This window comes from Protopterus annectens, chromosome 1.part1 (assembly GCF_019279795.1).
Source record: "Protopterus annectens isolate FY-2018-M chromosome 1.part1, PAN1.0, whole genome shotgun sequence".
Taxonomy (NCBI): Eukaryota; Metazoa; Chordata; order Ceratodontiformes; family Protopteridae; genus Protopterus; species Protopterus annectens.
In genome coordinates this window covers 1,834,238,109-1,834,264,522 of record NC_056726.1, presented here as the reverse complement: position 1 = coordinate 1,834,264,522, position 26,414 = coordinate 1,834,238,109, and the positions used below count along the sequence as shown (strand labels likewise).

The 26,414-nt window shown below is 43.1% G+C and overlaps 1 protein-coding gene across 2 annotated transcripts in view; it reads right to left on the bottom strand.

Moving 5' to 3' along the window:
* Positions 1 to 26,414, bottom strand: part of STX12 (syntaxin 12) — a 471,540-nt gene that overhangs the window by 76,765 nt on the left and 368,361 nt on the right. For both annotated transcript variants that reach the window (XM_044084824.1, XM_044084825.1), the window contains exons 8-9: positions 20,661 to 20,733; positions 20,251 to 20,333 (exon numbers count right to left, since the gene is read on the bottom strand). In XM_044084824.1, the coding sequence (XP_043940759.1) occupies positions 20,251 to 20,333; positions 20,661 to 20,733 (156 nt within the window). The remainder of the gene's footprint in view (positions 1 to 20,250; positions 20,334 to 20,660; positions 20,734 to 26,414) is intronic.

The following is a 26,414-nucleotide window of genomic DNA, read 5'->3' as shown; positions in this document are numbered from 1 at the left end:
CCAAACACCCAGCACAGTTATCTTAATAGTTTAATAATGAGTCGCTTGTACCAAGCAAGGCACAACGTAAACAACATATGCCAAACAAGGTATCTGTATAATAAATAATGTATGATAATCCCTACTCCATCTACTTCCCACAAAATTACTTTTTTTATTCACTGCAATATACTGAGGCAAGAAACGAAAAACAAAATACTCCCCAACGGGGTTGCTTTCAACTGTACTCGGTCTGAAAAACCTACTTCCGGAAAAAAAAATCTCAGACCTGCAACCTGCACTCGCAACCTGCATTCGATCACGCGCAAAAAAGAAAAAGGAAATGACGGCGTCATGCATGCGAGTACAGTAGTACTGGCGTCTGAGCGTCTAAAGCGCCGATCCATGACGCCAGCCTTACTCTCTGGTATTCGGGCCGACTGGGACGCGGACTATACCCAATAGTCAGGACTGCAGCAAGGGAAGACGAAGAACATCATGCAGCTGACATCATTACATCAGTTTTTCTTGCCACAGATGTCAGCTGCCCCCCTAATGGGGAGCCCGGTCCGCTAAGGATTAGCAGTAGATTTTTATGTGCCCTGACGCACAACCTTCAACGGCACACGCACCACGTCGCGTCCACACAGAAGATGCTCTAGCTGAGAATCTAACAGAACGTCTTACTGTGAGGCGACAATGCTACCGCAGCACCACCACTGCAGTATATATATATATATATATATATATATATATATAAAAATATATATATATATATATATATATATATATATATATATATATATATTTATATATATAAACAAAAATATATGTAAATGCACTTTTAGCAACATAAACTTTACCTTCATCTAACAGCAAATACACCACAAAGGCTTTAGCATATAGTGAAGAAAAGAAAAGGTATAAAAAAGGGGGGTGACAGGTGGGTAACCCAGACTGCAACAGTGAATACACTAACATCTACATTTATGGTAAGTGTACACAATTGTACTATGTTCTTCATGTTTCACTGTTGCAGTCATTACATTTGGGTAGAATCCCAAAGCTATGGATGGGAGGATGGAACTAAATAGCATTAGGAGCGGCTATAAGGCCCTGCAGAACTGCAGTGGCAAAGCCTGACCTGGATTTGGAGAAGAGGCAAATAATAATGCTTTGTGAAGGTATGAACAGAGCTCCAAGTAGCAGCCTCTAGAATGTTTTTGGTTGGAACCCCTCTGAGAAAAACTGCTGAGGTAGAGGCAGCCCTGGTGGAATGAGACCCGATCCCCTTGGGCACAGGTTTACCATGGTGCAAGTAGCAGAAACGAATGCAGTGGCTTAATCACTTAGAAATAGTCTGCTTTGATACAGCCTTCCCCTCTGACCCTACATCAAATGCTACCAGTAGTTGCTCAGACTTTCTTAGAGATTTGGTCCTGTTTAAGTAGAATCTTAGTTGTCTGTGTACGTCCAATGAATGAAGAATCCACTGCCCCTTGTTCTGCGGATTTGGGTAAAAAGTTGGCAGGTGAATTGTCTGGTTAAGAGCCACACTGGATACCACCTTAGGCATAAAAGGATTGGTCCTGAGGGACACCATGTCCGGGTAAAAAATAATAAAAGGCTCCACAGCCATAAGAGCTTGTAGTTCTGAAACCCTTCTTGCTGAAGTGACTGCCAAGAGAAAAGCTGTTTTCCAAGATAGAAATTTTATATCCGCAGTAGCTGCTGGTTCAAAAGGAGGCAGGGTGAGTTTTTCCAACACAAAATTGAGGTCCCATGCAGGAGTTGGTGATCTTCTGGGAGGCCTTAAATTTTTGGCCCCTCTAAGATACTGTTTAAGCAGAGGATGAGAAAAGAGAGGAGGCTCTGTGCTGTAATGAGCCGAGACGGCAGAGGCATGGATTTTTATTGAAGAAAAAGATATACCCTTGTCAAGCATCTCGGTCAAATATTGTAAAATCTGAGGAATACTGGGCTTTGCTGTGTCTGTTCCCTGTGCTTGGTTCCAAGCACAGAATTTCTTCCATTTATCAGCATACGATTTTCTAGTACTAGGCCTTCTGGCTTTCAAAATGACATCCATCACAGATTTACTGAGAGGTGGTGTTTAAATAATTAAATGATCGGCCATGCTGCAAGGTTCAGAGTTTGGAGCAGAGTGTGCAGAATTTGATTGTTCTGCTGAGACAGTAGATGATGTATTTGAGGCAAGTACCAAGGGGGAGGTTGAGACCAGTCCAAAGCAACTAGAATCATTCTTGGTTTTTCCTGTCTGACTTTTAGTAAGACCTTGGAGAGAGAGGCAGAGGGGGGGAAAGGCATAGACTGATAGGTTTTTCCAACTGAAGGATAGGGCATTCACTTTCCATGTTTTTTTGTGATGAGTTCTTGTGCAGAATTTGTCCAACTGATAATTTTGGGGAGAGAAAAACAGATCTATGTCTGGGCTCCTCCATTTCTGTGTTAACATGCTGAAGATTTGTGGGTCCAGTTTCCATTCGTGCGGGTCCATAAGATTTCTGCTGGCAGCAATTGAGCTTGAAGACGTATTTGGTAAGTCAAAGCTATGTTCCACAATGCCATAGCTAGTCTGCAAAGGGGGTAGGAATGTGTAGCTCCCTGCTTGTTTATATACCACATAACCGTGGTGTTGTCCGTCTATCAGTAGTTATCCTGGATGAAGTAATTCCTTGAAGGCTGTCAGAGCATTCTGAACAGCCAGCATCTCCTTCTGGTTGATATGCAGATGCATTTGTTTTGGGCTCCATTTGCCCTGAATGCATCTCCCCGACAGGTAGGCCCCCCCAAGCATAGTCTGATGCATCTGTAGTTAGGGTTTGGGTGGCAGGGGGTAGAGTGAATGATAGTCCCTTGTTTTGGTGACATGTCTCTGCCCACCAAAGCAACTCCTGTTGTAGGCAGGGAATGAGAGGAATCATTGTTTCCAGACTGTGACAATGTTGGCTCCATAAACCTTTTAGGTACCATTGAAGTTTCCTCATATGCAGTCTCGCATATGGAATTAGTAGAATGCAGGATGCCATGAAACCCCAAAGCCTGCAGAATTTGTCTTGCAGATAACTGAGTTTTTGTTGCCATTTGTTTGAAATATATTGTCAGTTGCCTTTGTCTGGCGTAAGTTAAGTCATCTGGGCAGCTGTATTCAAGCTTGCACCCAGGAATGTAATTATTTGAGAGTGTACCAGTTGGGATTTCTTTTCATTTATTGTGTACCCTAGGCATGTTAGAAGCCTTTTTACAAACACCAGATGTTGAAGAAGAGTGTCCTTCTCCTCTGCTCGAATGAGACAGTTATCCAGACAAGGATAAATTTGTATGCTTCTTTGTCTGCAGAATGCAATTACTGGTGCCAGGCACTTTGTAAAGACCTTGGGAGCAGTAGATAAGCCAAAGGGCAGTGCTGAGAATTGGTAATGCAAAAAACCTGTATCCTCTGCACGATTCCCTAATTGGGATATGCAGGTATGCCTCTTAAGTCTAGAGTCACTAACCAAGCATTCCTGCCCAGCACAGGCAGTAGCTGTTTTAAAGTCAGCATTTTGAATTTTGGAATGTCCAGGTACGTGTTCAAAATGGATAAGTCCAGTATTGGACGTCAAGAATTGTCTTTTCTGGGTACCAGGAAAAGTCTTGAATAAAAACCTTGTCCTTTTTCCTTTCCTTTTCTGGTACTGACTGAATAGCCCCCAAATCCATGAGGGACATAACTTGTTTCTGAGCCTCTGCCCACTGATTTTGTGGCAGATGTGGTCATCCGTTTGGAATTGGCAAAGTATGGAAATGGAATCTATACCCCTGGGATACTATGTTCAATACCCACTTGTCCTGGGTAATTAACTCCCAATTTTGATCATGAAGTGCTAGTTTTCCCCCCAAGGGGGCTGCCAAAAGATAAGTGCATGGTGATGGTAAAGTCATTGAGACTGCTTACTATAGGGTTGTGCTTTGTTTCCTCCAGATTTGGAGGTGGAGGCACCCCACTGCTTTGACCTTTAAGAACCTTGTGATTGGTATCTGGAGCCTTTTGAGTGCCTGGAATTGCCTTGAGTGGCTCTGTTAGACTCAGGAAAGGACCAATTTTTAGTAGGTCAGTGCCTACTAAACCTGGGTGGCTGCACTTGTAAGAAATATTTTACAGTTTGCATAGATTTAGCTTTATCTTCCATTTTCTTTAAAACCTCTTCTGCCTTATTACCAAACAGAGTATCATGCTGCAAGGGAACATCCAACAATTTAGCTTTAACATGATCAGGCAGATTTTGCTCCTTGAGCCAGGCATGCCTTCTAATCACAGATCCAGTAACTGCGGCCCTGCTCGAGGCCTCCAAGGAATCAAAACCACATTGCAAAGTATGCTTTTCAACTTGTTCTGCTGAATGCAATAATTCCTGTAACTCTATTTTCCACACAATCAGAAATCATCATCATTTTCTGGTTCAGTAAGCCCATAACATGCTGTTGATATTTAAGCATATGAAACTGGCAGTTTAAGGCTCTGATTGCCAAAGTAGCAGAAGTATAAACCTTCTTTCCCCATCTATCCAGAGCCCTGGAATCTCTATGAGAGGGGGCAGGATTTTTGGCTGTAGAGGACTTTACTCCCTTGGGACCCTGAGAAATAGTCTCTGGATCAGCAGCAGGATTTTTGAATAGAAATTTGTGGGAGTCAGGAACCCTGTATTATCTGTCTGGCTTACTAGAAGCCAGAGGTAGGGAATCAGGAGCCATGCTTGATTCTGAAAACACATCATCAACAATGTCTAATACAGGGGGTATAGCCAAAGGCCTATGCTGAGGAAGGAGGAGGAAATCCCTAAGCCTCTTTTTTGATTCAGAGAAGCCCCGACTCTCCCCCAGTGAAAATGTTCCCTTAAAGTATGCAAAGTCTCTCCAAAAGAGTAATCCTCAGGAGGAGATGCAGATGGGATGGACTCCTCTGCATCAGAATCCTCATAGGGTGGAATAGAAAATTCCTGATCAGAACAGGAATCAGAAGAAATGGAAACCTGATCTGAAGATTCATAATCAGTGCCTTGCTTAGGCCTCTTAGTGGGGGGGTGGGGTGGGGGGACCTCTGAACAAGGTAATTAAGTCCTCAGCCATTTTGATAATCTGTTTTTTAGGCATAGGGGCCTGTGCACTAGGTTCATGCGTCAGTTTTTTAGACATAGAAGATGTTTTTGACCTTGTTTTGAGGCTGGCATCGGTTTAATATAAAATGTTGAGGCCTGAAAACACCCTCAAAAGCTGGTGCCTGCTCAGCGGCTCCAGACCCATCCAAGGGAGAGACATCCGTGGGTTCAATACTCTGAGAATCTCGCGGCATACTGGACTCCAAATGGGTCTCGGTGGAGGCCTGTGACTCAAAAGTAGCAGGCATCAGGGGCTGCGAAAGCACATCACGGAGTACCGGCGAACTGGCGACTGGCTTAGGAGTAACTTTGTCGTTGGTTTTGGACCTAGACGGTCTGTCTCTTTCTTTGTGTTTTTTGTGAACTCCGGTAGTCGGACTGACGACATTTCAGGATAATTAAATCTTGATCCAAAATATCTAGAAGCAAAACTATACAGACGCTTAAATTGGTTAAATCTAGCACAAAAACCGACAGCAAGGCACGTTATGATCTGGGTCTAGGCAAGGAATACAGTACAAATGAAAATCCTTACAAGGTATTTGCTTCCCACAAGTAATGCAATTATTAACTTTTACTGACATTGGTAAGGCGCAAGAAAAGGTTTCCCCAACGGGATACTTAGCTTTAGGTTGAAGACTTCGGTTCTGAAACTCGAATGCAAAAATTTCAGGAGTCTGCTGACCGGCGCAAGAAAGACTGAATAAAATAGCATCGGCTGCATGTTTTATACCCCTGACGATCTGGCGTCATGGAAGAGGAGAAAGCAACTGCCGCAGGACCCAAGACTACGTTATTCAGGCCGACTGAGGGCAACCTGCCTGCAGACTACCCAAATGTAATGTCTACAACAGTGAAACACGAAGAACATCTCCAGGTAGCAGCTTCTAGAATATCCCTGGTAGGAACACCTTTGAGAAAGGCTGCAGAAGTAGATGCAGCCCTGGTGGAATGAGATCGGATCCCCTGGGGGATAGGTTTTCCATGGTGCTTATAGCAGAAATGAATGCAATGGCTTATCCATTTAGAAATAGTTCGTTTTGAAATAGCCTTCCCCTCTGCCCCTGCAGCAAATGCTACCAGTAATTGTTCAGATTTTCTTCGAGATCAAGTCCTATCTAAGTAGAATCTTAGTTGTCTGTGCACATCCAATGAATGAAGAATCCATTCCCCTTTGTTCTGTGGATTGGGAAAAAAGGTTGGCAAATGAATGGACTGATTAAGAGCCACACTGGAAACCACCTTGGGCATGAAGGATGGATTGGTCCTCAGAGATACCCTGTCCACATGAAAGATGATTAAAGGCTTCACTGCCATAAGGGCCTGTAATTCAGATATCCTTCTAGCTGAAGGGATTGCTAAAAAGAAGGCTGTTTTCCAAGAAAGAAATTTTAAGTCTGCAGTAGCAGCTGGCTCAAAAGGAGGTAGAGTGGGTTTCTCCCAAACAAAGTTAAGGTCCCAGGCAGGGGTAGGAGCTCTCCTGGGTGGTCTCAAGTTCTTTGCCCCTCTGAGATACTGCTTGAGCAGGGGATAAGAGAAGAGGGGTGGTTCTGTGTTATAGTGAGCTGAAATAGCTGAGGCGTGGATTTTAATAGAGGAAAAAGACAGGCCCTTGTGAAGCATCTCAGTTAAGTATTGCGAAATCTGAGGTAAATTGGGTGCTGCTGTGTTCTTCCCTAAAGTTTGGTTCCAGGCACAGAACCTTTTCCATTTGTCAGCATAAGATTTTCTAGTACTAGGTTTTCTCGCCTCCAAGATGACATGCATCACAATTTTGCTGAGGGATTATAAGGGTGAATTTAAGTGATTAGCCTGGCTGCAAGGTTCAACGTTGGAAGCTGAGGGTGCAGAATTTGGTTCTCCTGCTGAAACAGCAGTTAAGGGGTCTGAAGAAGGTGCCATGGAGATATTTGCGACACAGCGCAGGAGTGGGTACCAGTGTTGGCGCGGCCAGTCTGGAGCAATCAAAATCATCCTTGGTTTGTCTTGTTTGACTTTTAGCAGAACTTTGGTGAGCAGAGGGGGAAAGGCATAGACTGATAGTTTTTTCCAGCTGAAGGACACAGCATCCAGTTTCCAGGCTTGTTTGTGAGGAGACATTGTGCAAAACTTGTCCAACTGGTAGTTCTGGGGTAGGCGAAGAGATCTATGTCTGGGCTCCATTTGCTTGTCAACATGATGAAAATCCGTGGTTCCATTTTCCACTTGTGTGGGTCCATGAGTTTTCTGATTAGTCCGTCTGCCAGTGTATTCAATTTTCCTGGCAGGAATTAAGCTTGTAGGTGCACTTGGTAGCTCAAGGCTGTGTTCCACAATGCCATGGCTAGTCTGCAGAGGGGATAGGAATGTGTACCCTCTGCTTATGTACCACATAACTGTGGTGTTGTCCATCTTTACCATTAATTGTCCTGGAAGAATGTAGTCCTTGAAGGCTGTCAGAGCATTCTGTACAGCTAACATTTCTTTTTGACTGATATGTAGGTGCATTTGATTTGGGTTCCATTTGCCCTGAATGCACTTCCCTGTCAGGTGAGCCCCCAATGCATAGACTGATGCATCTGTAGTTAGGGTTTGGGTGGCAGAAGGTAGTCTGAATGGCAGTCCCTTGTTTTGATGGCAGGCCTCTGCCCACCATAGGAACTCCAGGCGTAGGCAAGGTATGACAGGAATCATTGTTTCCAGGCTGTGACAATGTTGACTCCATAGGCTTTTTAAGTACCACTGTAGTTTCCTCATATGCATTCTTGCATATGGAATTAGAAGAATGCAGGAGGACATGAACCCCAAGGCTTGCAGTATTTGTCTTGTAGATAAGCAAGGTTTTTGTGGCCACTTGTTTGAAGTAAGTTACCAAATGAATTTGCTTCTCTGGCGTGAGGAAAGCCATCTGGGCAGTTGTATTCAAGCTTGCACCCAGGAATGCAATAAGTTGACAGGGTACCAGTTGTGATTTATTTTCATTTATGGTGTACCCCCAGACAAGTTAGAACCCTTTTTACAAATGCCAGCTGATTTAGAAGTATGCCCTGGTTTTCTGCCTGAATTAAACAATCATTCAGGTATGGATATAGTTGAATATTTCTTTGCCTGCAAAATGCAATAACTGGAGCTAGGCACTTTGTGAATACCCTGGGTGCAGTAGACAAGCCAAAGGGCAGTGCAGAGAATGGATAATGCAAGTCGCCTGCTTTGAAGCGTAGGTATTTTTTTGCAAGATTCCCCGATTGGGATGTGCAGGTATGCTTCTTTTAAATCTATAGTTGCCAACCAGGCATCTTTGCCTAGCATAGGAAGTAACTGGTGAAGAGTCAGCATCTTGAATTTTGGAATCTCCAGAAAGGTGTTTAGAGGAGACAAGTCCAGGATTGGATGCCATGATTCGTCTTTTCTGGGTACCAGAAAAAGCCTGGAATAGAAACCTTGTCCCTTTTCCTCTTCTGGTACCGGATGAATAGCCCCCATGTTTAAGAGGGGAAAGTACTTGTTTTTGAGCCTATGCCCATAGGGGGGTGTCTTGTTATTTCCAGATTTGGAAGTGGAGGCCCCCCCCACTGCTTAGTTCTGAGAGTCCCCAGGGGTCTGAAACCTGGGGTTTTTGCTGTGTCTGGGTTTGGCTTGATAGGATCTGGAAGAGGCTGGAAGAGATCAATTCTCATTAGGCCAATGCCTATTAAATCTTGGAGGTTGCACTTGTATGAAATCTTAGTTTGCATAGATTTAGCTTCATCTTCCATCTTTTTTAGAACTTCTTCAGCCTTATTGCCAAACAGGCGGTCCTGATTTAAAGGAGTATCCAACAATTTAGCTTCAACATGATCAGGCAAAGACTGCTCCTTAAGGCAAGCATGCCTTCTAAGCACAGACCCAGTAACAGCATCCCTACAGGAGGCCTCTAAAGAATCAAAACCACATTGCAAAGTATGTTTTCCAATCTTCCACAGTGTCAGGAATCATCATTTTCTGTTTAAGCAGTCCAATAATATGTTGTTGATATTTTAACATATGAAATTGGCGGTTTAAAGCTCTGATTGCCAAGGTTGCAGAAGTATAAACCTTTTTACCCCATCTATCCAGTGCCATGGAGTCTCTATCAGAAAGGGGTAGAATTTTTTTGCAGTAGAAGCCTTAAAGCCCTTGGGCCCTTGAGAAATGGTTTCTGGATCTGCAACAGAATTTTTTAAAAGGAACTTGTGGGACTCAGGAACCCTGTAGTATCTCTGGTCAGGTTTACTAGGAGCCAGAGGCAGGGAATCAGGGGCCAAACTGGATTCCGAAAACACAACAATGTCTAGTAGAGGAGGTATAGCCAAAGGCTTATGCTGAGGCAGAAGGAGGAAATCCCTAAGCCTCTTTTTTGAATCAGAAAATTCCTGACTTTCCCAGTGGAAATGCTCCCTTAAAGTATGTAAAGTTTCCCCAAAAGAAAAATCCTTAGGAGGGGAAGCAGAGGGAATGGAATCCTCTGCATCAGAATCCTCATAATTAGGCATGGACAAATCTAGGTAATTAGAAGAGTCAGAAGAAACAGAATCCTGATCAGAAGATTCATAATCAAGCTCAGCCCTAGGCCTCTTGGGGGGGGGGGGGGGCTTGACTACCCCCGATTAGAGGAATTCTATCTTCAGCCATTTTGATCATTTGTTTTTTAGGCATAGGGGCCTGAACATGTGGCCTGGGAGTCAGTTGTTCAGACAAAGATCGAGATTTAGGCCTTAGTAATGAAGGCGGTGTCAATTTAATATGAAAGTCTGTAGGCCTGAAGACACCCTCAGAAGCCGATGCCTGCACAGCGGCTCCGGACCCATCCAAGGTAGAGACATCCGTGGGTTCCATAGGTGAAGCATCTCACGGCATACCAGACTCCGAATGGGTCTCAGTAGAGGCCTGAGAATCAGACGTAGCGGGTATCAGGGGCTGCGAAAACACTTCACCGAGTACCGACGAACTGGCGTCTGGCTTAGGACAAGCGTAGTCGGCAGTTTTGGACCTTGGCGGCCTGTCTCTCTCTTTATCTTTGCGATTTTTGTCGGATGGCTAACCGAAGACATTTCTGGATAATTAAACTGAGAACCGAAATAGAGTCATAAATTTACAGACGACTGATTGTGCGCTGATTAAATAAAGCACAAAACTGACAGCAAGGTACGTCGTGGTCAGAGCCTAGGCAAGGAATACAGTACGAATGAAAATCTTTATGAGGTACTTGCTTTCCACAAGTAATGCAATTATTAACTTTTACTGACATCGGTAAGGAGCAAGAAAAAGTTTCCCCACCGGGGTACTTAGCTTTAAGTTGAAGACTTCGGTTCTGAAACTCGAAAATGAAAATTTCAGGAGTCGGATGACTGGCACTTGCGAACTGCTTCTGCTTCGGGTACCGCACGGCAAGAAAGACTGATGTAATGATGTTGGCTGCATGTTTTATACCCCCTGACGACCTGACGTCATGGAAGAAGGGATTGCAACTGACGCAGGATCCAAAACTTTGTTAATCAGGCCGACTGAGGGCAACCTGGCTTCAGATTACCCAAATGTAATGACTGCAACAGTGAAACACGAAGAGCCTGAGTAGGGTAGATGTCTGAGGTCCTGGATTCTCCGGGTGAGGAATCTCTGTAGTCTCTCCAGCTGCTGCATGTGCTTTGTGAGGTACATGCCGTAAAGGCCATTGTATTCAATAATCGGTCTTATAAGGGAAGAATACAGGGATGTTATGACCACCTTGTCCCTGGATGAGATACCCTTACTAATGATGTAGGCCATGTAGAAAGCTTTCCATATAACAAAGGCAATGTGGTGGTCAAAAATCAGTTTGCTACCAACCTGGGTTCCCAAGTCCCTCACAACTGATTATGGGCTTAGTGCCTTATTACCAATAATTTGTGGGATGTCATTCCCCAAAAGGGATGATGATGCATTTGGCATTCAGTTTGAGGCCATGTTTCTGGCACCAGTCATTTGTTTGGGTGAGACCCTCTCGGAGGATATCCACATCACTAGGGGAACTGATGACAGCACCCAGCTTGCAGTCATCTGCAAACCTGGTCAGCCACAGCCCACTAGATTTGGCCTGCACCTCTGAGAAATATATCCCAAACACAGCAGTGGCCTTAAGTCTGATCCCTGGGGTACAGCGCTCGTTACAGGTCTACTACTTGAGGTGGCTTCCCCTATTTTGACTAGGTGGGTTCTATCAATGAACCAGTTTGATTCCCATCTGGTAACATATGGATTGATGCCTAGTTGAGAGAGTTTACCTATTATACCAGAGTAGGAAATAGTATCGAAGGCTTTGGCCAGGTCAAGGTAGGTGGTGTACACTGTCTTCCCTCATCTATGGCCTTGGTGACAGCCTGAAAAAAGTCGACCAAATTTAACAGGCATGACATCCCCTTGACAAAACCAAACTGCGTGGGATCAAGTGTCTGGAGGTTACCAATGTCCTTGTTAACGAAGTCCATGATAATCCAACTCCATGGCTTTGCCGATCAGGCTAGTTAGGCTGATGGGTCTATAATTTCCTGGATCAGTGGACACTCCATCTTTGTGTAAGGGGATGACAGTAGCTGTCCTCCACTCGAGTGGGACGAAGCCAGTACTTGGGTTTTGGCTGAATAGGGTGCCTAATGGTGATGCGAATTCCTGCCCCAGTAGGGTGCCTAATGGTGCTGCAAGTTCCTGTCAGAGTTCATGTAGGATGCAGCCTGGGATGTTATCGGTTCCCATGGAGGCTGTATTTTTTGCCTTTGAGAGGGCAGTGATGACTTGCTCCCTAGAGGTAAGGGGAAGGGCGGCAGGTACCGGGGATGTCCTGTTTTACTGATGGGGGGACAGAGGAGTGAAGTTTTCACTGAACCGGTCTGCCAGCAGGTTGACTGTATCTACAAAGTTTGTGTATATGGTGTCCTTGACCACCGGTTCCGAGCAGATATGGGTGCTTCCCTTGAGATTGTGGACATATGTGAAGAAAGCCTTATGATTGTCCTTCAGTAGATATGGCCAGTTTGGACTTGGTTTGCTTTGTAGGATTTCACTAGTGCTCTTATTTGCTTGTTCAAGCTAAATAGAGATTGCTTCCAATTAGACACTTGCTCCTTCTTGGTCCTGGACAGCAATGTTTTCCTTTTATTATAGAGATTATTTATTGTATATGTTCACCAGACAGGTTTACTGTTCCTTGAGAAGGATGATTTCATTCTGTCTGGTATTCCTGATTCCATGCAGCTATATAAATGCTCATATAGTACTTTGGTGTAAGTTTGGACATATGTGCCAGTTTCTGTTGAGGGGGAAGATAGCTGTGAAGCTGTTTATACCTTCCCTCAGGAGGCTGCAATCAGTTTTGGAGAATTTTCTTGTTTGACCTTAGCTGGGGGGAGGGGGGGGGGTCGAAGGAGATGGTGACTTTGAAAGTGACTACTCTGTGGTTGGATCTTACCAGGGATGATGACACTGTAGGGATGCTGCAGTGGTTACTCATGTTGGTTAATACCAAGACCAATATATTTTCACTTCTTGTGGGGGTGTCAACCAACTGGTCCAAGGCATTTGCAGTGATGAAATCAAGGAATCTCTGGGCATGTGTATTTTGACATGAGTATTTCTTCCAGTCTATGGTTGGATAGTCAACATCGCCCAGGAACAGGGTAAAGGGTAGAAGCTTGATAGATTTGAAGAGGTCCAGACAGGTGGAGTGGGCATCTGTAGATAGCTATGATTTGAATAGGAGTCTTGTCAATTAACTGCACCTGAAGTACTTCCTGTGCATCATACTGTTTGACCAGCCTAGAGGTGTGTGTATCTTTTATATATAATGCAACTCCACCTCCTCTTGTTTTGCTGCCCATGGCTAGGGGTCTAAATGAATGATAGGATGAGTAACCTGGTATGGCTGGGGTGCTCTCTGCAGCTTTGAACTAGGTTTCTGTGACTGAACAAATCTCAGCTTCTTCCAGGTTAAGACTTAAGTTTCCCAGCACAAGTTCTAAAACACTTTAGAAAAGCCCCATAACTGCTTAAAATACAAAAAATACAGCAGTAAAAATTCCGAGAGGAATTAACAGCAGTAGTAAATGGCAAGTATATTACACACACACACATATATATAAATATATGCATGTGTGCGTATATATGTATAATGTATATAAATACATTATACACACACACACACATTACATGCAGACACATACAAATTTAATATTGTAATTGCTAAAACTGAAAGAAATCAAAAATATATAATAAAGAGGTAAGGAAGTTCCCAAAGGAATCTTATCTGAATCTACCAATGCAAGCTAATGAGGAAATTTAACTGTGAGAGTCCTGTAGCTGGCACTAAAGACTGAACTGATTTCCTATGATAAGTTATAGGCTTCCCCTGGTGGGTGGGGCTTTGCCGATCCCTATCACAAGGAGTCAGAGGAGGGAATTCAGAAAGCTGCTAGTGTGGGTTTGTATAAGCAGAGCAGTTACATGCCACTGAGACAGTGTGAATGATGATCACTACTTCCACGGAGCTGGATAAAATACCTGGGGTGCCTACTGGTCAACCTGAAACGTGACTTGCAAGACCTCTTACACAGACCATTTAAGTATCATCACTCAAACAAGTTTTGTGCATGTTAAATGAAGGAGAAAAACAGTCATCCCCTTGTACAAAAGTGGGGCGTTAATGGACCAGAGTAATTATAGACCCATAAGCCTGATCAGCCTCATCTAGAAGACTACGGAAGGGATCATTATGGAAATAAACCTACAAACTATCTACCCAAGCTAGTCTGGGTTCATCAAGTTTAGATCCTGCCTATTTACCCTGACTGCTTTTTTCAAGAAGGTGACGAAGACAGTGAAAATCTCCACACCTCGTATCTAGACCTCGCCAAGGCATTCAACACCATCCCATACTCAGGTAACTTGCTGGATTGCAAACTGGCTCCCAACCAGAACCAAGGAAATTAGGATGGATGGCTCTACCTCTTCCAAAAGACCCATCACTAGTTGCGCACCCCAAGGGTCAGTCTTTGAGCCATTCCTCTTGCACATTTAATTCTCAAAGGTCAAATGAAAAGTTAAAGGTTTACAGCTGACCATGTTTGCAGATAACTGTAGACTTGGTGCCATCTTAAACTCCCCAGAGGAAACCAAGATCCTCCAAGAGGGCCTTTTCCAAATAACTGGCTGGTGTCAAGACCAACAAATTAAAGTAAATACCAAAAAATGTATAACAGCAATCTTTGGCAGGCATAGCCTCCCTTGTTAACTACTACACTGACAGCACCCATTTCCCCTGGAAAACCGATATGTAAGCAGGGTTCTAGGAACCTATGTCAACACGAAATGCCCTTTGATCATCATGTATCCACTATTGTAAGGAAGTCCTTCATTTCACATCATAAATTTAAGGCAAGGTGTCCTTATCCAGGAATATAATCCTTCTACTGTACTCTGCTCTAATTCGTACGATCACTGAATACAATTCTCTCTTCAATTTTGTACTTGCCCAAACACTTACTACAACTGGAATGACCACAATGCTTTCTCACTAAAAAAACAAGGGTCTAAATCCAAATAAATTAAGCAGAATGTCTCAAACCTCGTCCGTCTTCTCTGTATAAATAAGGTTACAGAAAGAAAACCCTTGTGTACACAAGCCTCATCTGACCCTGTCCTGTCAGATTTACTACACATCTTCAAGTTCAATAGTAGTGTAAACACCAGTTTGACAGATCTCTATTTTACAAGAACAACAGGACGCGCTGGATGAACTGGGTAAGTATCACACAGAATACCGCTTCTATGGAATGGTCTTTTACTCCACAAAGAAAAATACTTCTCTTACGTTATTCAAATGCATTTTGGATCAGTGGATAAGAAATTAAATTCACCTTGGTTTAGCAACATGTCTGTCGTAGATGGGGGAAATAAGTAAATGTGCCAACCCTTTGGGTTATTCATACACAAAATATAAGGGCTAGAAAAAGTGTGAATATAAGGCTGGGCTTCAAGATCCTCATAGATCAGCAGCCTGGCAGGTAACCTATGAATCTATAAAAAAAAAATGCTAGGACACTCAGTTGCAGATTTTCCAGAAAGCAGTTGCAGCTCAATGGCATTCAACATTGTAAGTGTGGATTACTATCCCAAATTCCCTGAAATAAATCAAACTGCCAGACGCAATGCCCCATCATCCATTCTTCTAAACAATCTGTCCTGGGGAGGAGGGGCAAAGTGGTAGTAAACTAAGCAAGGAAGACCAAGTTTACATACTTTGTTATGCAGCAGGATGAGACTATAAGCCTATCCCAGCCTGCCCTAATTGCTTTAATATTTGAAGCCTTCTTCACCCCTACTTCCTGTTTTCAAGCAGTCCCAAGCTGTTCTGAATGCCCTTCCCTCTCCAGAACCCATTCCAGTAGTCCGCGAGTCCACAACCCCCTCTGTGAAAAGTACTTTGGATATCTACGCAGTTAGTTCCTACAATCTGCTACCTGTGCCCCTCCTCCTCTCTCAGGCCTCCATGTTCAGAATGACATTTTCATTACTTCAGAACACAATCTTGTACATTAATATCATTCCTCCACCACCTCTTCTGATCTCAGATGAGACCAGAACTAGCTCCTGTAGCCTCTGGTCATATTCCAACCCCTGCATCCTACAGATCTTTCTAGTAAGTTTCCTGCAAATTATTACCAGTAGCCTGATGTGCTTTTCTTTATATGGCCACTAGAACTACACCTAGTAATCAAGTTGTTGTCTCACAAAGGCACTGTATAATGGAAGCATTACTTCCTTAACTTCTGGAGAAACCCGCAGTAGTGGTGCTGCGGTAGTGTTGTCGCCTCACAGCAAGACGTTGTCCAGTTCGATTCTCAGCTAGAGCGTCTTCTGTGTGGAGGCATGCGTGAATGGGTGTGCCTTTGTTGAAGGTTGTGCGTTAGGGCTGGTAACACGGCACGTAAAAATCCACTACCAAACATTAGCGGACTGGAGTTCCGCTGTGGCGACCCCTAACCGGGATAAGCCGAAAGACACAACAACAACAATAACTTCCTTAGCTTCTGGAACCAACAATCCATGACCACCAGGATAAAACAAGTTTATTGAAAGAAATAAAATAAAAGGGTAAGCGCTTTTGTCTGTACAATTTTATCAAATACTTAATCAGAACCCAAGTTAAATAATGCAATTTATTTCTTTAAAAAAAGAGACTGTAATCATGTCACCTGCAACATCAAAAAACACAGTGTAACACTTGCAAATCTAAATATATTTGTAGTTAATGTGTATGCACATAACCTACAATTTTCCAACTCTTAATTTTAACACTTGTATGACATTAAAAATAAAAAAGCCATTAATGCTTTAAAATAAGCTTATAATCATTTGCAAGAATTTCAAAAAGTTTATATTTTTGTTATAGATGAGGTGCAAGTCTCCCCAAGGGGAAGTTGCTGGGAGCACACAGAATAAGATAACAAATGTTAGTGGATGCAGGTGAACATCCAGGTAAGAATGACTTGATATCCATCTATTCAAAGTGTGTTAAGAATGATGAACAGCAAAACTGTAAGATATACACACACATTAACTACAACTGTATTTACAATGTTTTATATTTATGCATCCATTTTTTTTTGTTAAAATCTACTTTTACTATTTACACATTTGAAACAAGGTAGTATTTCAGTGATTTTTATTATACACATTATGCATGTAATACTGCTTTAAATTATAACAGAACAAGGTAATTTAAGGAACTGCACTGTTTAATTTAAGCTCTGATGAAGGCTTGGATAAAAATATAAAAAGACAAAAGTGCTCTGCTTAACTTTTTACTTTGTTTTTCAATAAAGATGTTATTTATATCATCCGAGTAGTCGTCAAATGTAGTGTGCTAGTTTTTACTGGTGGTCTTGGTTTTTAAGTGCTGTTTGGGCAGACATTGGTTTGCTTTCTTTGGCTTCCAGACAGTTACCTTGTTATGTACAACATTCTTCTTTCGGTATATCTTTCTCTTCGTAACAGTTGGCCACCATACCTGAAGGGTCTTTTACATATCTATATCCCTTCTCGTTTACTCTAGTCCTATTCTCAAAGTCTTCTATTTCATCTTACAGTGAAGATTTGTCTGGTTACTTTCCCTCAGTTACCAAGGACCTGTACTTTAGATTCATCTTCCAAGCTGGCTCGAGCAAGATACCTGCTTATCGCAGGTTTAAAAAGTGCTCTAAATACATACTTGTTTGATGTTGCCTTTTCAAAACTACATATGCTGTTGTTTGTATTATTGCTTGATATGTACAGTGCTTGGGTTCAAACAAATTCAAATTCTTCTGGAACCTGCTCACCTAACAATAAACCCTAGCATTACGTTTGCTACTGCCCTCTCATTCTGCTTTTAGTGGTCTAATAAAGATGTGATCAACACCCAAATATCCCTATCCTGCTCTGCGGTCATCAGTTCCACATCTCCCTTCTGTAATTTACACCAGGGTTGTTGCACCTAACTACAGCATTTTGCACTTGTTTATACAGCAGCAGAATTACCACCTTTTTGTCCACTGCAACTTTTCATATCCTTTACTAGAGTCCCTTCAATCCTTCGCTCTGTACTAATTCTGTATCATCAGCAAAACTGCTGCCCTCTTTCTCTAGTGCCTCAGATGTATCCAAGTATGAGTTCTGGAGCAGGACAGAGCCTCATGGTACTCCACAAGTCACTTTCCTGATTTCTGACATTGCCCCTCTCACCATAACACTCTGTTTCCTACCATTCAACCCTGCAGCTAGCTATCCATGTCTTCATTCCTGGCTCCATCCCCTAACCTTCCAGTCTATTGGCCTCCTGTGAGAGACCAGATCAAATGCCTTGTTGAAGTCCAGGTAGACTACCATCTGCTGGTATTACCCTGTCAAGTTAATAAAAATAATGGGTCCGGCTTGGCTGTCAACTCCTTCTAGCCATGAACACATGCTGAACAGAGTCCTGGACATAGATATCCCCTAGCCCAATGGGATTCTATCCATAACTCTCCCTGCCAATATTCTTAAGCTAACATGCCTGTAGGTCATTTGATTTCTACCCCTACCTTGTACAAGGGTACCACAAAGCTTGTCAAACTATTGTATACGGCTTCTGCACTAGCCAGTTGTCTGCTGAACGTCTTCATAACTGTCTCTGCCAATACACTGGACACAGTGACTCAGTAGCTCAGTCTGTTAAATACCTTGCATGCAGTACATTTCTAAGAGGACTATGAGAGATGGATCATCTGGACCTTGTGCTTTCTTTGACTTAAAGATGGAAAATTTCTTTCGAAACACCTCTAACTCTAGTGTCTTGTCTACTGTTCTCCACCTGTTATCCTCCCTTTCTGTCAGCAGTGTACCCCCCCTTTTCTTTATAAAGACTGAAATAAAGTCTTCATTCAGTACTATTGTTCCCCCACCCACAACTATTTGTGACCTTCTTCCCATCATTGTGCATCTTGGTCTGTTTTATATGTCCATTTCCCTCCTGCTATGAACCTTGATCCTGTGAAGGAACCTTATTTATACCACCTCCATCTGGCTATTACTCAAATCTTATTACCACTAGAGATGATGGTGACAAAGATTGACAAGTAAATTGAAGACTTGTCCTGCAATCATTCACTTTTCAATTTTCCAATCCCCTCTACTTTCACTTGTTAACAGGACCCCATTTAAACAAATAGCTTCTTTCTTCTAAAATGCAGAAAGTGATTGATGTTTTTCTGGGAAAGAACTATGGCCTCCGATTTGGAAGATCTGGTTTTCTTCCCAACCACTTCACACAACTTTAAAATGCTCATGTACACTGAACATAGTAATGAAAGGTAGAGAGGACATCTGCAAACAACAAAGGATGCAATTTTCACATCCCACAATGGTTTCTCAACAGAAGACCTTGGCTGCGTCTTAACATTCTGTCCTTAAAATTGTCGATGTGGAAACAGGTCAAGACACAAGCTTAGCAGAGACCAACCACCACCTGGAATGCTTCTGACTTAACATTCACAGTGTGGACATAACCCTCACTCCTCAAACAAGTGTACAGAATGGCAAAACAGCAGTGGCCCCTGGGATCCAAACTGCTGTAAAACCTCCAATACACATCTGCTGATGATCCACTCTTCCATAACTAGTTCTAAAGTCAAAACACTACATAACTACTTATTTTCAGTATCCTGAAGGAGGCTTTCCCAGAGATGCTAAGGAGCATGATCTGTCTATAAATGGAGCACACTTCTCTGTCCCCTTTCTGAAAAAGGGACCACAACCCCAGTTTGCCAATCCTATGGTATTGTCCCCAGCCTTTCACATAACACTGAAAAGACATGTGCAACTGATAACCCAGCTATGTCTAACACCTTCAGCATTTGCACATGGATCTCATCCATTCCCACAGCTCTGCCACAATGCACATGCTCAAATGACCACATCTACAAAAAAAGATCCACTAGCACAGCTTCTCAGAAAAAAAATGGCACATATACTAAATTTCAGAGTTCTCTCAAGTGCTCCTTCTACCTCTCAACGATGTCCCATCAATATTTCCCCACACCTGCTGAAAACAGCCCGGCCACTGTCCCATCTCTCCCTCCTGAGTCACTGAACAGTCTGTTAAAACCCTTTTGAGGTTATTAAAAATTTAAGTTGCCATGGCCCCATCTAAATGCTCTCACACCAAGGCTTTCACTTTGTAACTCTCATAGCTTGTTCCTTTGTGGCTTGTTGACAGTTACCCCCCTGCTAGCACTCCAAAATGGGACACCAACATTACCACTTCGGTCAATGCTGGTGTCCACCAGGAAATTATAGGGTTACCACCATGACAAGCACTGACCATTTTCAGCCCCAAATCCATACCCTGTTATAATGGAGGCAATTGGTTGCTCCACTGATCCATACAGCTATGCTAACTGCAGCTCTGCGCTTCTGATAGGGTCACTCTTGACAATCAAGTAGCAAATGACTTGAATAACTCATGTTGCCCAGCCAGGCTCAGCAAAAAAATGTTGCTTGCAGCTATCATTTGTGACCCAAAAATGTGAATTTTCCAGACAGATAATTACAATGCCATAAAACACTTTACCTGATACATGGCAGCTCTTTGTAGCTGTTCACTGGCATTTTCAACATGGACCTCTGCACTTTCAACATTTGCTTCAATACTGTCTGTAACAAAAATGTTATTTAAATTTAATTTTAATCACAATGTTAAAACAAAAACTCAAACAGGAATGAGAAAGATCCTTCAAACTTCAGTAGCATAAGGCAAACTTTTTGGTGTTCCAGAATATATGGTACAGCACACAGTAGTTTCACTGCCAGGTAACTGGGCCAACACTAATGCAGAGGTGCAAGAATACATCATACAATTCTAAAGTACAGCACAATTTTCCTAAGTATATAATAAGATTTCAAACATAAAATGAGATAATTTGTTTTGTTTTACAGAATGACTAAGCAGAAAACATGCATCTTAGTGGTACAATATCTTACCAATCATGTCTCCTTGGTCATGTATCATCACAGCTAAATCTTTAAAGATCTGGTTCACATCGAGAATGTCAGCCTACAACAAAACCAAAAGCAAACAAGTGATTTAACATTTATTTGGCGTGCTATACATTTATAAAAAGGCTCAAAAATGCTCATTCTTAAAAAATGTTCAAAAAATGGCTACCAGAAGCAGAAGAATGTCATGCGGTACAAAAAATCCTACAACATTCATAAAATTGTACTCCTTGAACATTCAAGTCGAGGCAAATAGGACCCTTTCTACCCAAAGCAGAGTCCAAGGCCAAGAGCAAAAAGTTAGTCAACTAAAAATCAAGATTTTTTTTTTTTTTTTTTTTTAATTCCAGTCCCCCTCTTGACCATGCCATCAAGTCTGGTTCCTCCATTTCCTTAGGATGGACAATTGAGCATTGAGGTAGTGTCACCTGCAGAGGATACAGGCATTTTGTATTAAGCACTGAGGTAGTGTCACCTGCACAGGATACAGGCTTTTTGTGTTTATCAACCTGATGTTCCTCTTACAGACATATCACATCCATTTCCACTAGTGCATAAATTCTCAAAAGCCCTGCCGCCACCCCCCTTTGCAGCAAGCACCTCTAAATCTCTGGTCTCCAGAGGGATTCTAGATGTTCAGTGTGCACTTCAAGCATACTCACCCACTGTAACATTCTGAAATAAGACAGCAGGCACCGTCTCACCTCTCCCCTCCCCACCAGCTCCTCCAGTATCCAGGTCACTAAAGCCAAGTGGGATTTCTGGGATCCCTCTACACCATAATCCTTTATCTTATTTATTTAGCATGAATTAATCAAGTAAGTGAACTGGTCTAAAGATCCTTTCAACAATGAATTAGGCTATGAAGACAGTACAACAGAAATGAACACACAAAGTAGTACAATAATAATGGCAATAAAATATGCATAAGATCAGCTATAATTTAACAAGACCGTTATTAGAACTACAGTGAAAAGTTTTCATAAAATAATTTTCATTAAAACAACTCCAGAGAAGACAATTATGCATGGCCCTAAAAGTACCGTACTCTGTGATGGATATAAACACAGTACACAAGTAAAACTTAGCTGCTCCCTCCTCCACTCCACTCCCATTCTTTTCCTGTGGGTTTTAATGCCAGTGTGTGGTCATATTTATTTTTTTTATCCTAGCAATGCCCTTTCAGGGCTTAGCCTCCCTCTCTTAGTTGGCATGAAAGCTCTGAATGACTACTGGCACCCAAATCTGCTTTTTAGTCAGCTCAACTTGAGCTGTCCAATGGTTTGGCTTGTGGAAGATGCCCTGAAGCTCTGGAAGTTTCGCTTGTTTATAAAGGCTGTTATACCCTTGGCAGGATATAACCCGTATAGCTTAGACTACTGCACAAGTGATCACTATGGTGATCATCAAAGCATCAGAGGCACTCTATCAGCTTCTGGAACTAGCACAAATTATCAGGTTGCAAGACAAAAAGATAAAAGATAGACACCTTTCATTTTGGATGCCAGCAACAACTTGCTCACCAATCCAGAGGACATCAAAAAGCTTCTGAATGAAGATGCCCGCCACAAATAATATACTGCCCCAGACGCAGCCTATGATAAAGACAAAAAGATGCACCCATCCTAGAAGTAAGAACAGCTCTAAAGATAATGAAGTCACGGAAACCAGTAGGCACAGATGAAATCCGAGCAGACATGATCAAGATGCTGGGAGAGTTAAGGAAGAAATGGCTCCTGAGGGTGCTCACAGCAGAATGGAGAAAATGATGCAACCAAGATGACTGCAGAATAAGCATTCTAGAGTCAGTGTTCAAGAACAAAGGGGATATTCACAACTGAGGGCAGTATAGAAGTATCAAACTCGTCACACTGCATGAAAGTTCTGGACAGGCTGACAAACAAATAAAGCAGAGCAGTAGAAATTAAGACAGTAGATGAGCAGTTGGGATTCAGATCAGGACACAACCTTACTTACCTGGATGTTAGCAGTGAGACAGTTGAAAAGCTAGAGATTAGGAGTCTAACTGGGTATTCCTAGACTTGGAGAAAGCATATGACAAGGCACCAAGAAAGCTGACTTGAACAGTGCTGCACTTACTCAAAGTCCCAGAAACATTAGTAGAATTAGAAGAACGCAAGTAAGAGCAGTGTTTGGACTCCAAGAAGTTTCCCACAGGAGTAGGTCTGCATCAGGGCTTGCTCATACTGGTGATGGCCTACATTAGAATACAGGTCGGAGGGGATAAATCTGTATGCAAATGATGTGGCATTACAGGCAGACAATGAACAAGAATTTCTACAAATGACAGGAGGATGGAATGCAAAACCGAAGATACACAGAAAATAGTAGAATGGGTTAACAGCTTCAAGTATCTGTGAGGGGAGGGTAAGGAAAAGGAAATCTGAATAAGGAGATCAAAGCTAGAATGAGAGGGTATGCAGACAACTGGCACAGAATATTAGGGGTAGGGTATGATGGAAGAATGCCAAAGAAGGTGAAAAGTAAAGTTTACAGTGGTGCAACCAGTGCTACTGTATGGCACAGGAACTTGGGCAGTAAAGGCAGAGCAGTTGAGAAAGCTAGAGGTGATGGAGATGAAGTGACTGAGACGAGTGGTAGGATGCACACTGTGGGATAAATGAAGGCATGAGGACATAACAAAAGCCAGAGTAGCTCCAATTGCAGAAAAGGTCTAACAGAACAGATCACAGTGATTTGAGCATGTGCAGAAAAACAAAAGGCAATGTGGTGAAGAAGATATGGGACAGACAAGAAGCAGGCAAATGGAAACGAGGGAGTCCAGCAAAGACATGGATGGATTGTGTGAGAGAAAACCTGTGACAGTCAGGCATGAATGTCCAAGAAGTAGGAGAGTGACACTTCCTTATATGGAGGTCTGAGCATCAAGGATCCTTTCAAAAAGGCTTTGCAAAGCTTATGGGACATTAAGAATGGGCCATTTACAACAGAACGGAAATTAGACTGCAGCTAAATGCACCCTAATGGTCGATGTTGAGGTTCCTACTTCAAAAAGCAGTGTTAAGAACTCTATTGATTGGAACTGAATATGGATCGTTAGACATTGACATCCACCTAGAAAACTTATGCCACTTGCCAAGGTACAGCTTTTTAGCTGAAGGTTTGTGGCAAACCAGAACAATTCTTTGGATTGATGAATTGAGAGAGGAATGCCTGGCAATCATGGGAACTGGAGAAGCCACGCATTGAGCTTGAGGCGCTGGAGATTCAGGTGAACTAGTCCATCTGGATGGGACAGCAGATCTGGATCCAGAGTCCAGGGTTTCCTAACTAGATGGGCCAAAGAAAGGGGAACCAAATCTGTTGAGGCCAGAATGGGTCAATGAGAATTATCCTGTTCTTCAAACTGATGGCTTTCTTTAAGAAATTGGATATTAGAGGAACTGGGGGAAATTCATAGAGCAGAACGGAGGGCCAATTAATTGTGCAGAACATCATCTCTCGGTGACTCCCCTGGAGAGGGTGAAGTAGCTGCTGCACTTGTTCAAGGATGATGTAAACAGGTCGCAGTAAGGCTGGCCCCACTGGCAAAATATCTTTTCCATCACTGATGTATTGAGATGCCACCCATGAGGCATTAGAATACATCAGGTCAATTTGTCCGCAATCATGTTGGAGCTCCCTAGAATGTGTGTTGCTATGAGAAAGTGGTCGGATGAAATCGCCCACTGCCAAACTGAGAGCTTCTCGACAGAAAGGACAGGACCTGGTTCTCCCGTTTGTTGATGTACTAGACTACGGACATGTCTGTTTGGAATGCAATGGTTCCCAAAGGAAGAGTTGCCTGAAATGCTTGCCAATGCTAAAACCACCGCCCTTATCTCTAGAACACTGAAATGCTAACTGGCCTCCAAGTGGGACCAAGGGCTTTGGACTATCTTTTCCAGATAATACCCCCCCCCCACCTCATCTGGGATGCGTCCGTGGCTTGGGGTTGATGGGGCACAAAGGGATAGCTCAACAAGATTGCGTTGAAGTGAAGCCACCAACTCAGACCTTCCTTGCAGCGGTTGGTAATAGTGACCAAACTGGTCACTGGTTGATCTAGTATGGATCACTAAGACACCAAAAGCCATTGAAGTTGCATATGATATCTTGCTAGGGAGACTACAGTGATACAAGGTTGCCATAGACCCTAGAGTTTGAAGGACTCTTGCTGGTACTTTGTTGTTGAGAACAATCTGACTGACTTGAGATCTTATCCTTTGAAGTCTTTCTATGGAAAAAAAAAAAAGAGAGGAAGTGCTTCTGGTCGTGTTGAGCACTGCTCCAATGAATTCCAACTGTTGAGATGGTGCTAGATGGGACTTTTTGTAATTTATGGTGATGCCCAAGTCAGAGCAAAGGAGAGGACTGTAGTCTCAAGCTTCTACAAGTAGACACCTGGTGGGAGCAGTAAGGAGCCAGTCATCTAGATACGAAAACACATGGAATTCTTGCAGTCTGAGATGAGCTGCTACCGCTGCCATGCATTTGAACATCCTGAGGGCTGTGGTGAAACCAAAGGGCAGTGCCCTGAACTGATGGTGACTGGCCCCCATCCAGAAGCTCAGAAATCTTCTGTAGCATTTGTCCATCTTTATATGGTAATGTGCATCCTAAAGATCTACTAAACACATCCAATAGTCTTTTTCCAAGAATGCAAGAAACAGACTCAACAGTGATCATCCGAAATTAGGTTTGTTGAATGTTCAGCATACCGAGATCTAAGATTGGTCTCCAGTCCCCTGTCTTCTTTGGCACTAAAAAGAATCTTGAGTAAATTCCAGATCCTATTTGGTCTGCTGGGACCGCTTGGATGACTTCTGTCGAGCAGTTTTTGAATTTCTAAGACTGCTGCCTCCCTGTGACTGGGTGGAATGTCCAGGACTTTGATTACACACTTTGGCTGCACTAAAAAGGGGATTTTGTATCCTCTGGGTATAATCCTCTGCACCTAACTGCCCTTTGCTATCCCTAACCAGGCAGATTGGTGCAGAGATAATCGCCCCCCTGACTGCCTCCAGAAGGCAACTGGGCCTCCCTTCAGGAGAAAGGATCCCTGGAACCCCGATTCTGCAGGCCACCTCTGCCTCCTCCTCAGCGCCTTCCATTATTACTTCCCCCTCTGCTCCAGCAGACGTCATTGCCACAAGAGTCTTTGAATGGCCCTTTGGAGTTCTTAAACCATAGCCACCCACTCTGCTGGTACCTGGAATAAGGCCAGTTGGGAGTGGAAAAGCATATGCGGTTTGATCCTGAGACTTTTGTGCCCTCTGTCACAGGGAAGTAGCTGGGGGAAGCTCCGGTCGATTGGAAAGGCCAGAGATTTGGTCTGACGGGGTTGGCATAGACTAATTGCCGGCAATGGGCAAGGCCCTCTCCATGGTCTGGAAGGCAGGCCCTCCCATAGAGGGATGGGAGACCAGTACAGAAACAGACTTCTTCAGAATTGTGGTCGCACCCCACACCGAGGAAGCTGCCTCCAAGGCCAAAGTGGAGCTGAGCTTACATATGCCGAGGCACCAAGGGGCACAGACGGCTCTGAAAAAGCTGGAGTCGAAATGAAGCTCTTGGTGGATCAGATAGAGGAAATAGGAGATCTGGTTGAATGTTTCACCAGGAATGGACTGGGAGGATGGTCTGCAAAGGAGTCCACCGAGGGAGAGTACCTGGTTTGTGGCAAGTGTCTAAAGGAAATCTCCATCGGTTCCTGAG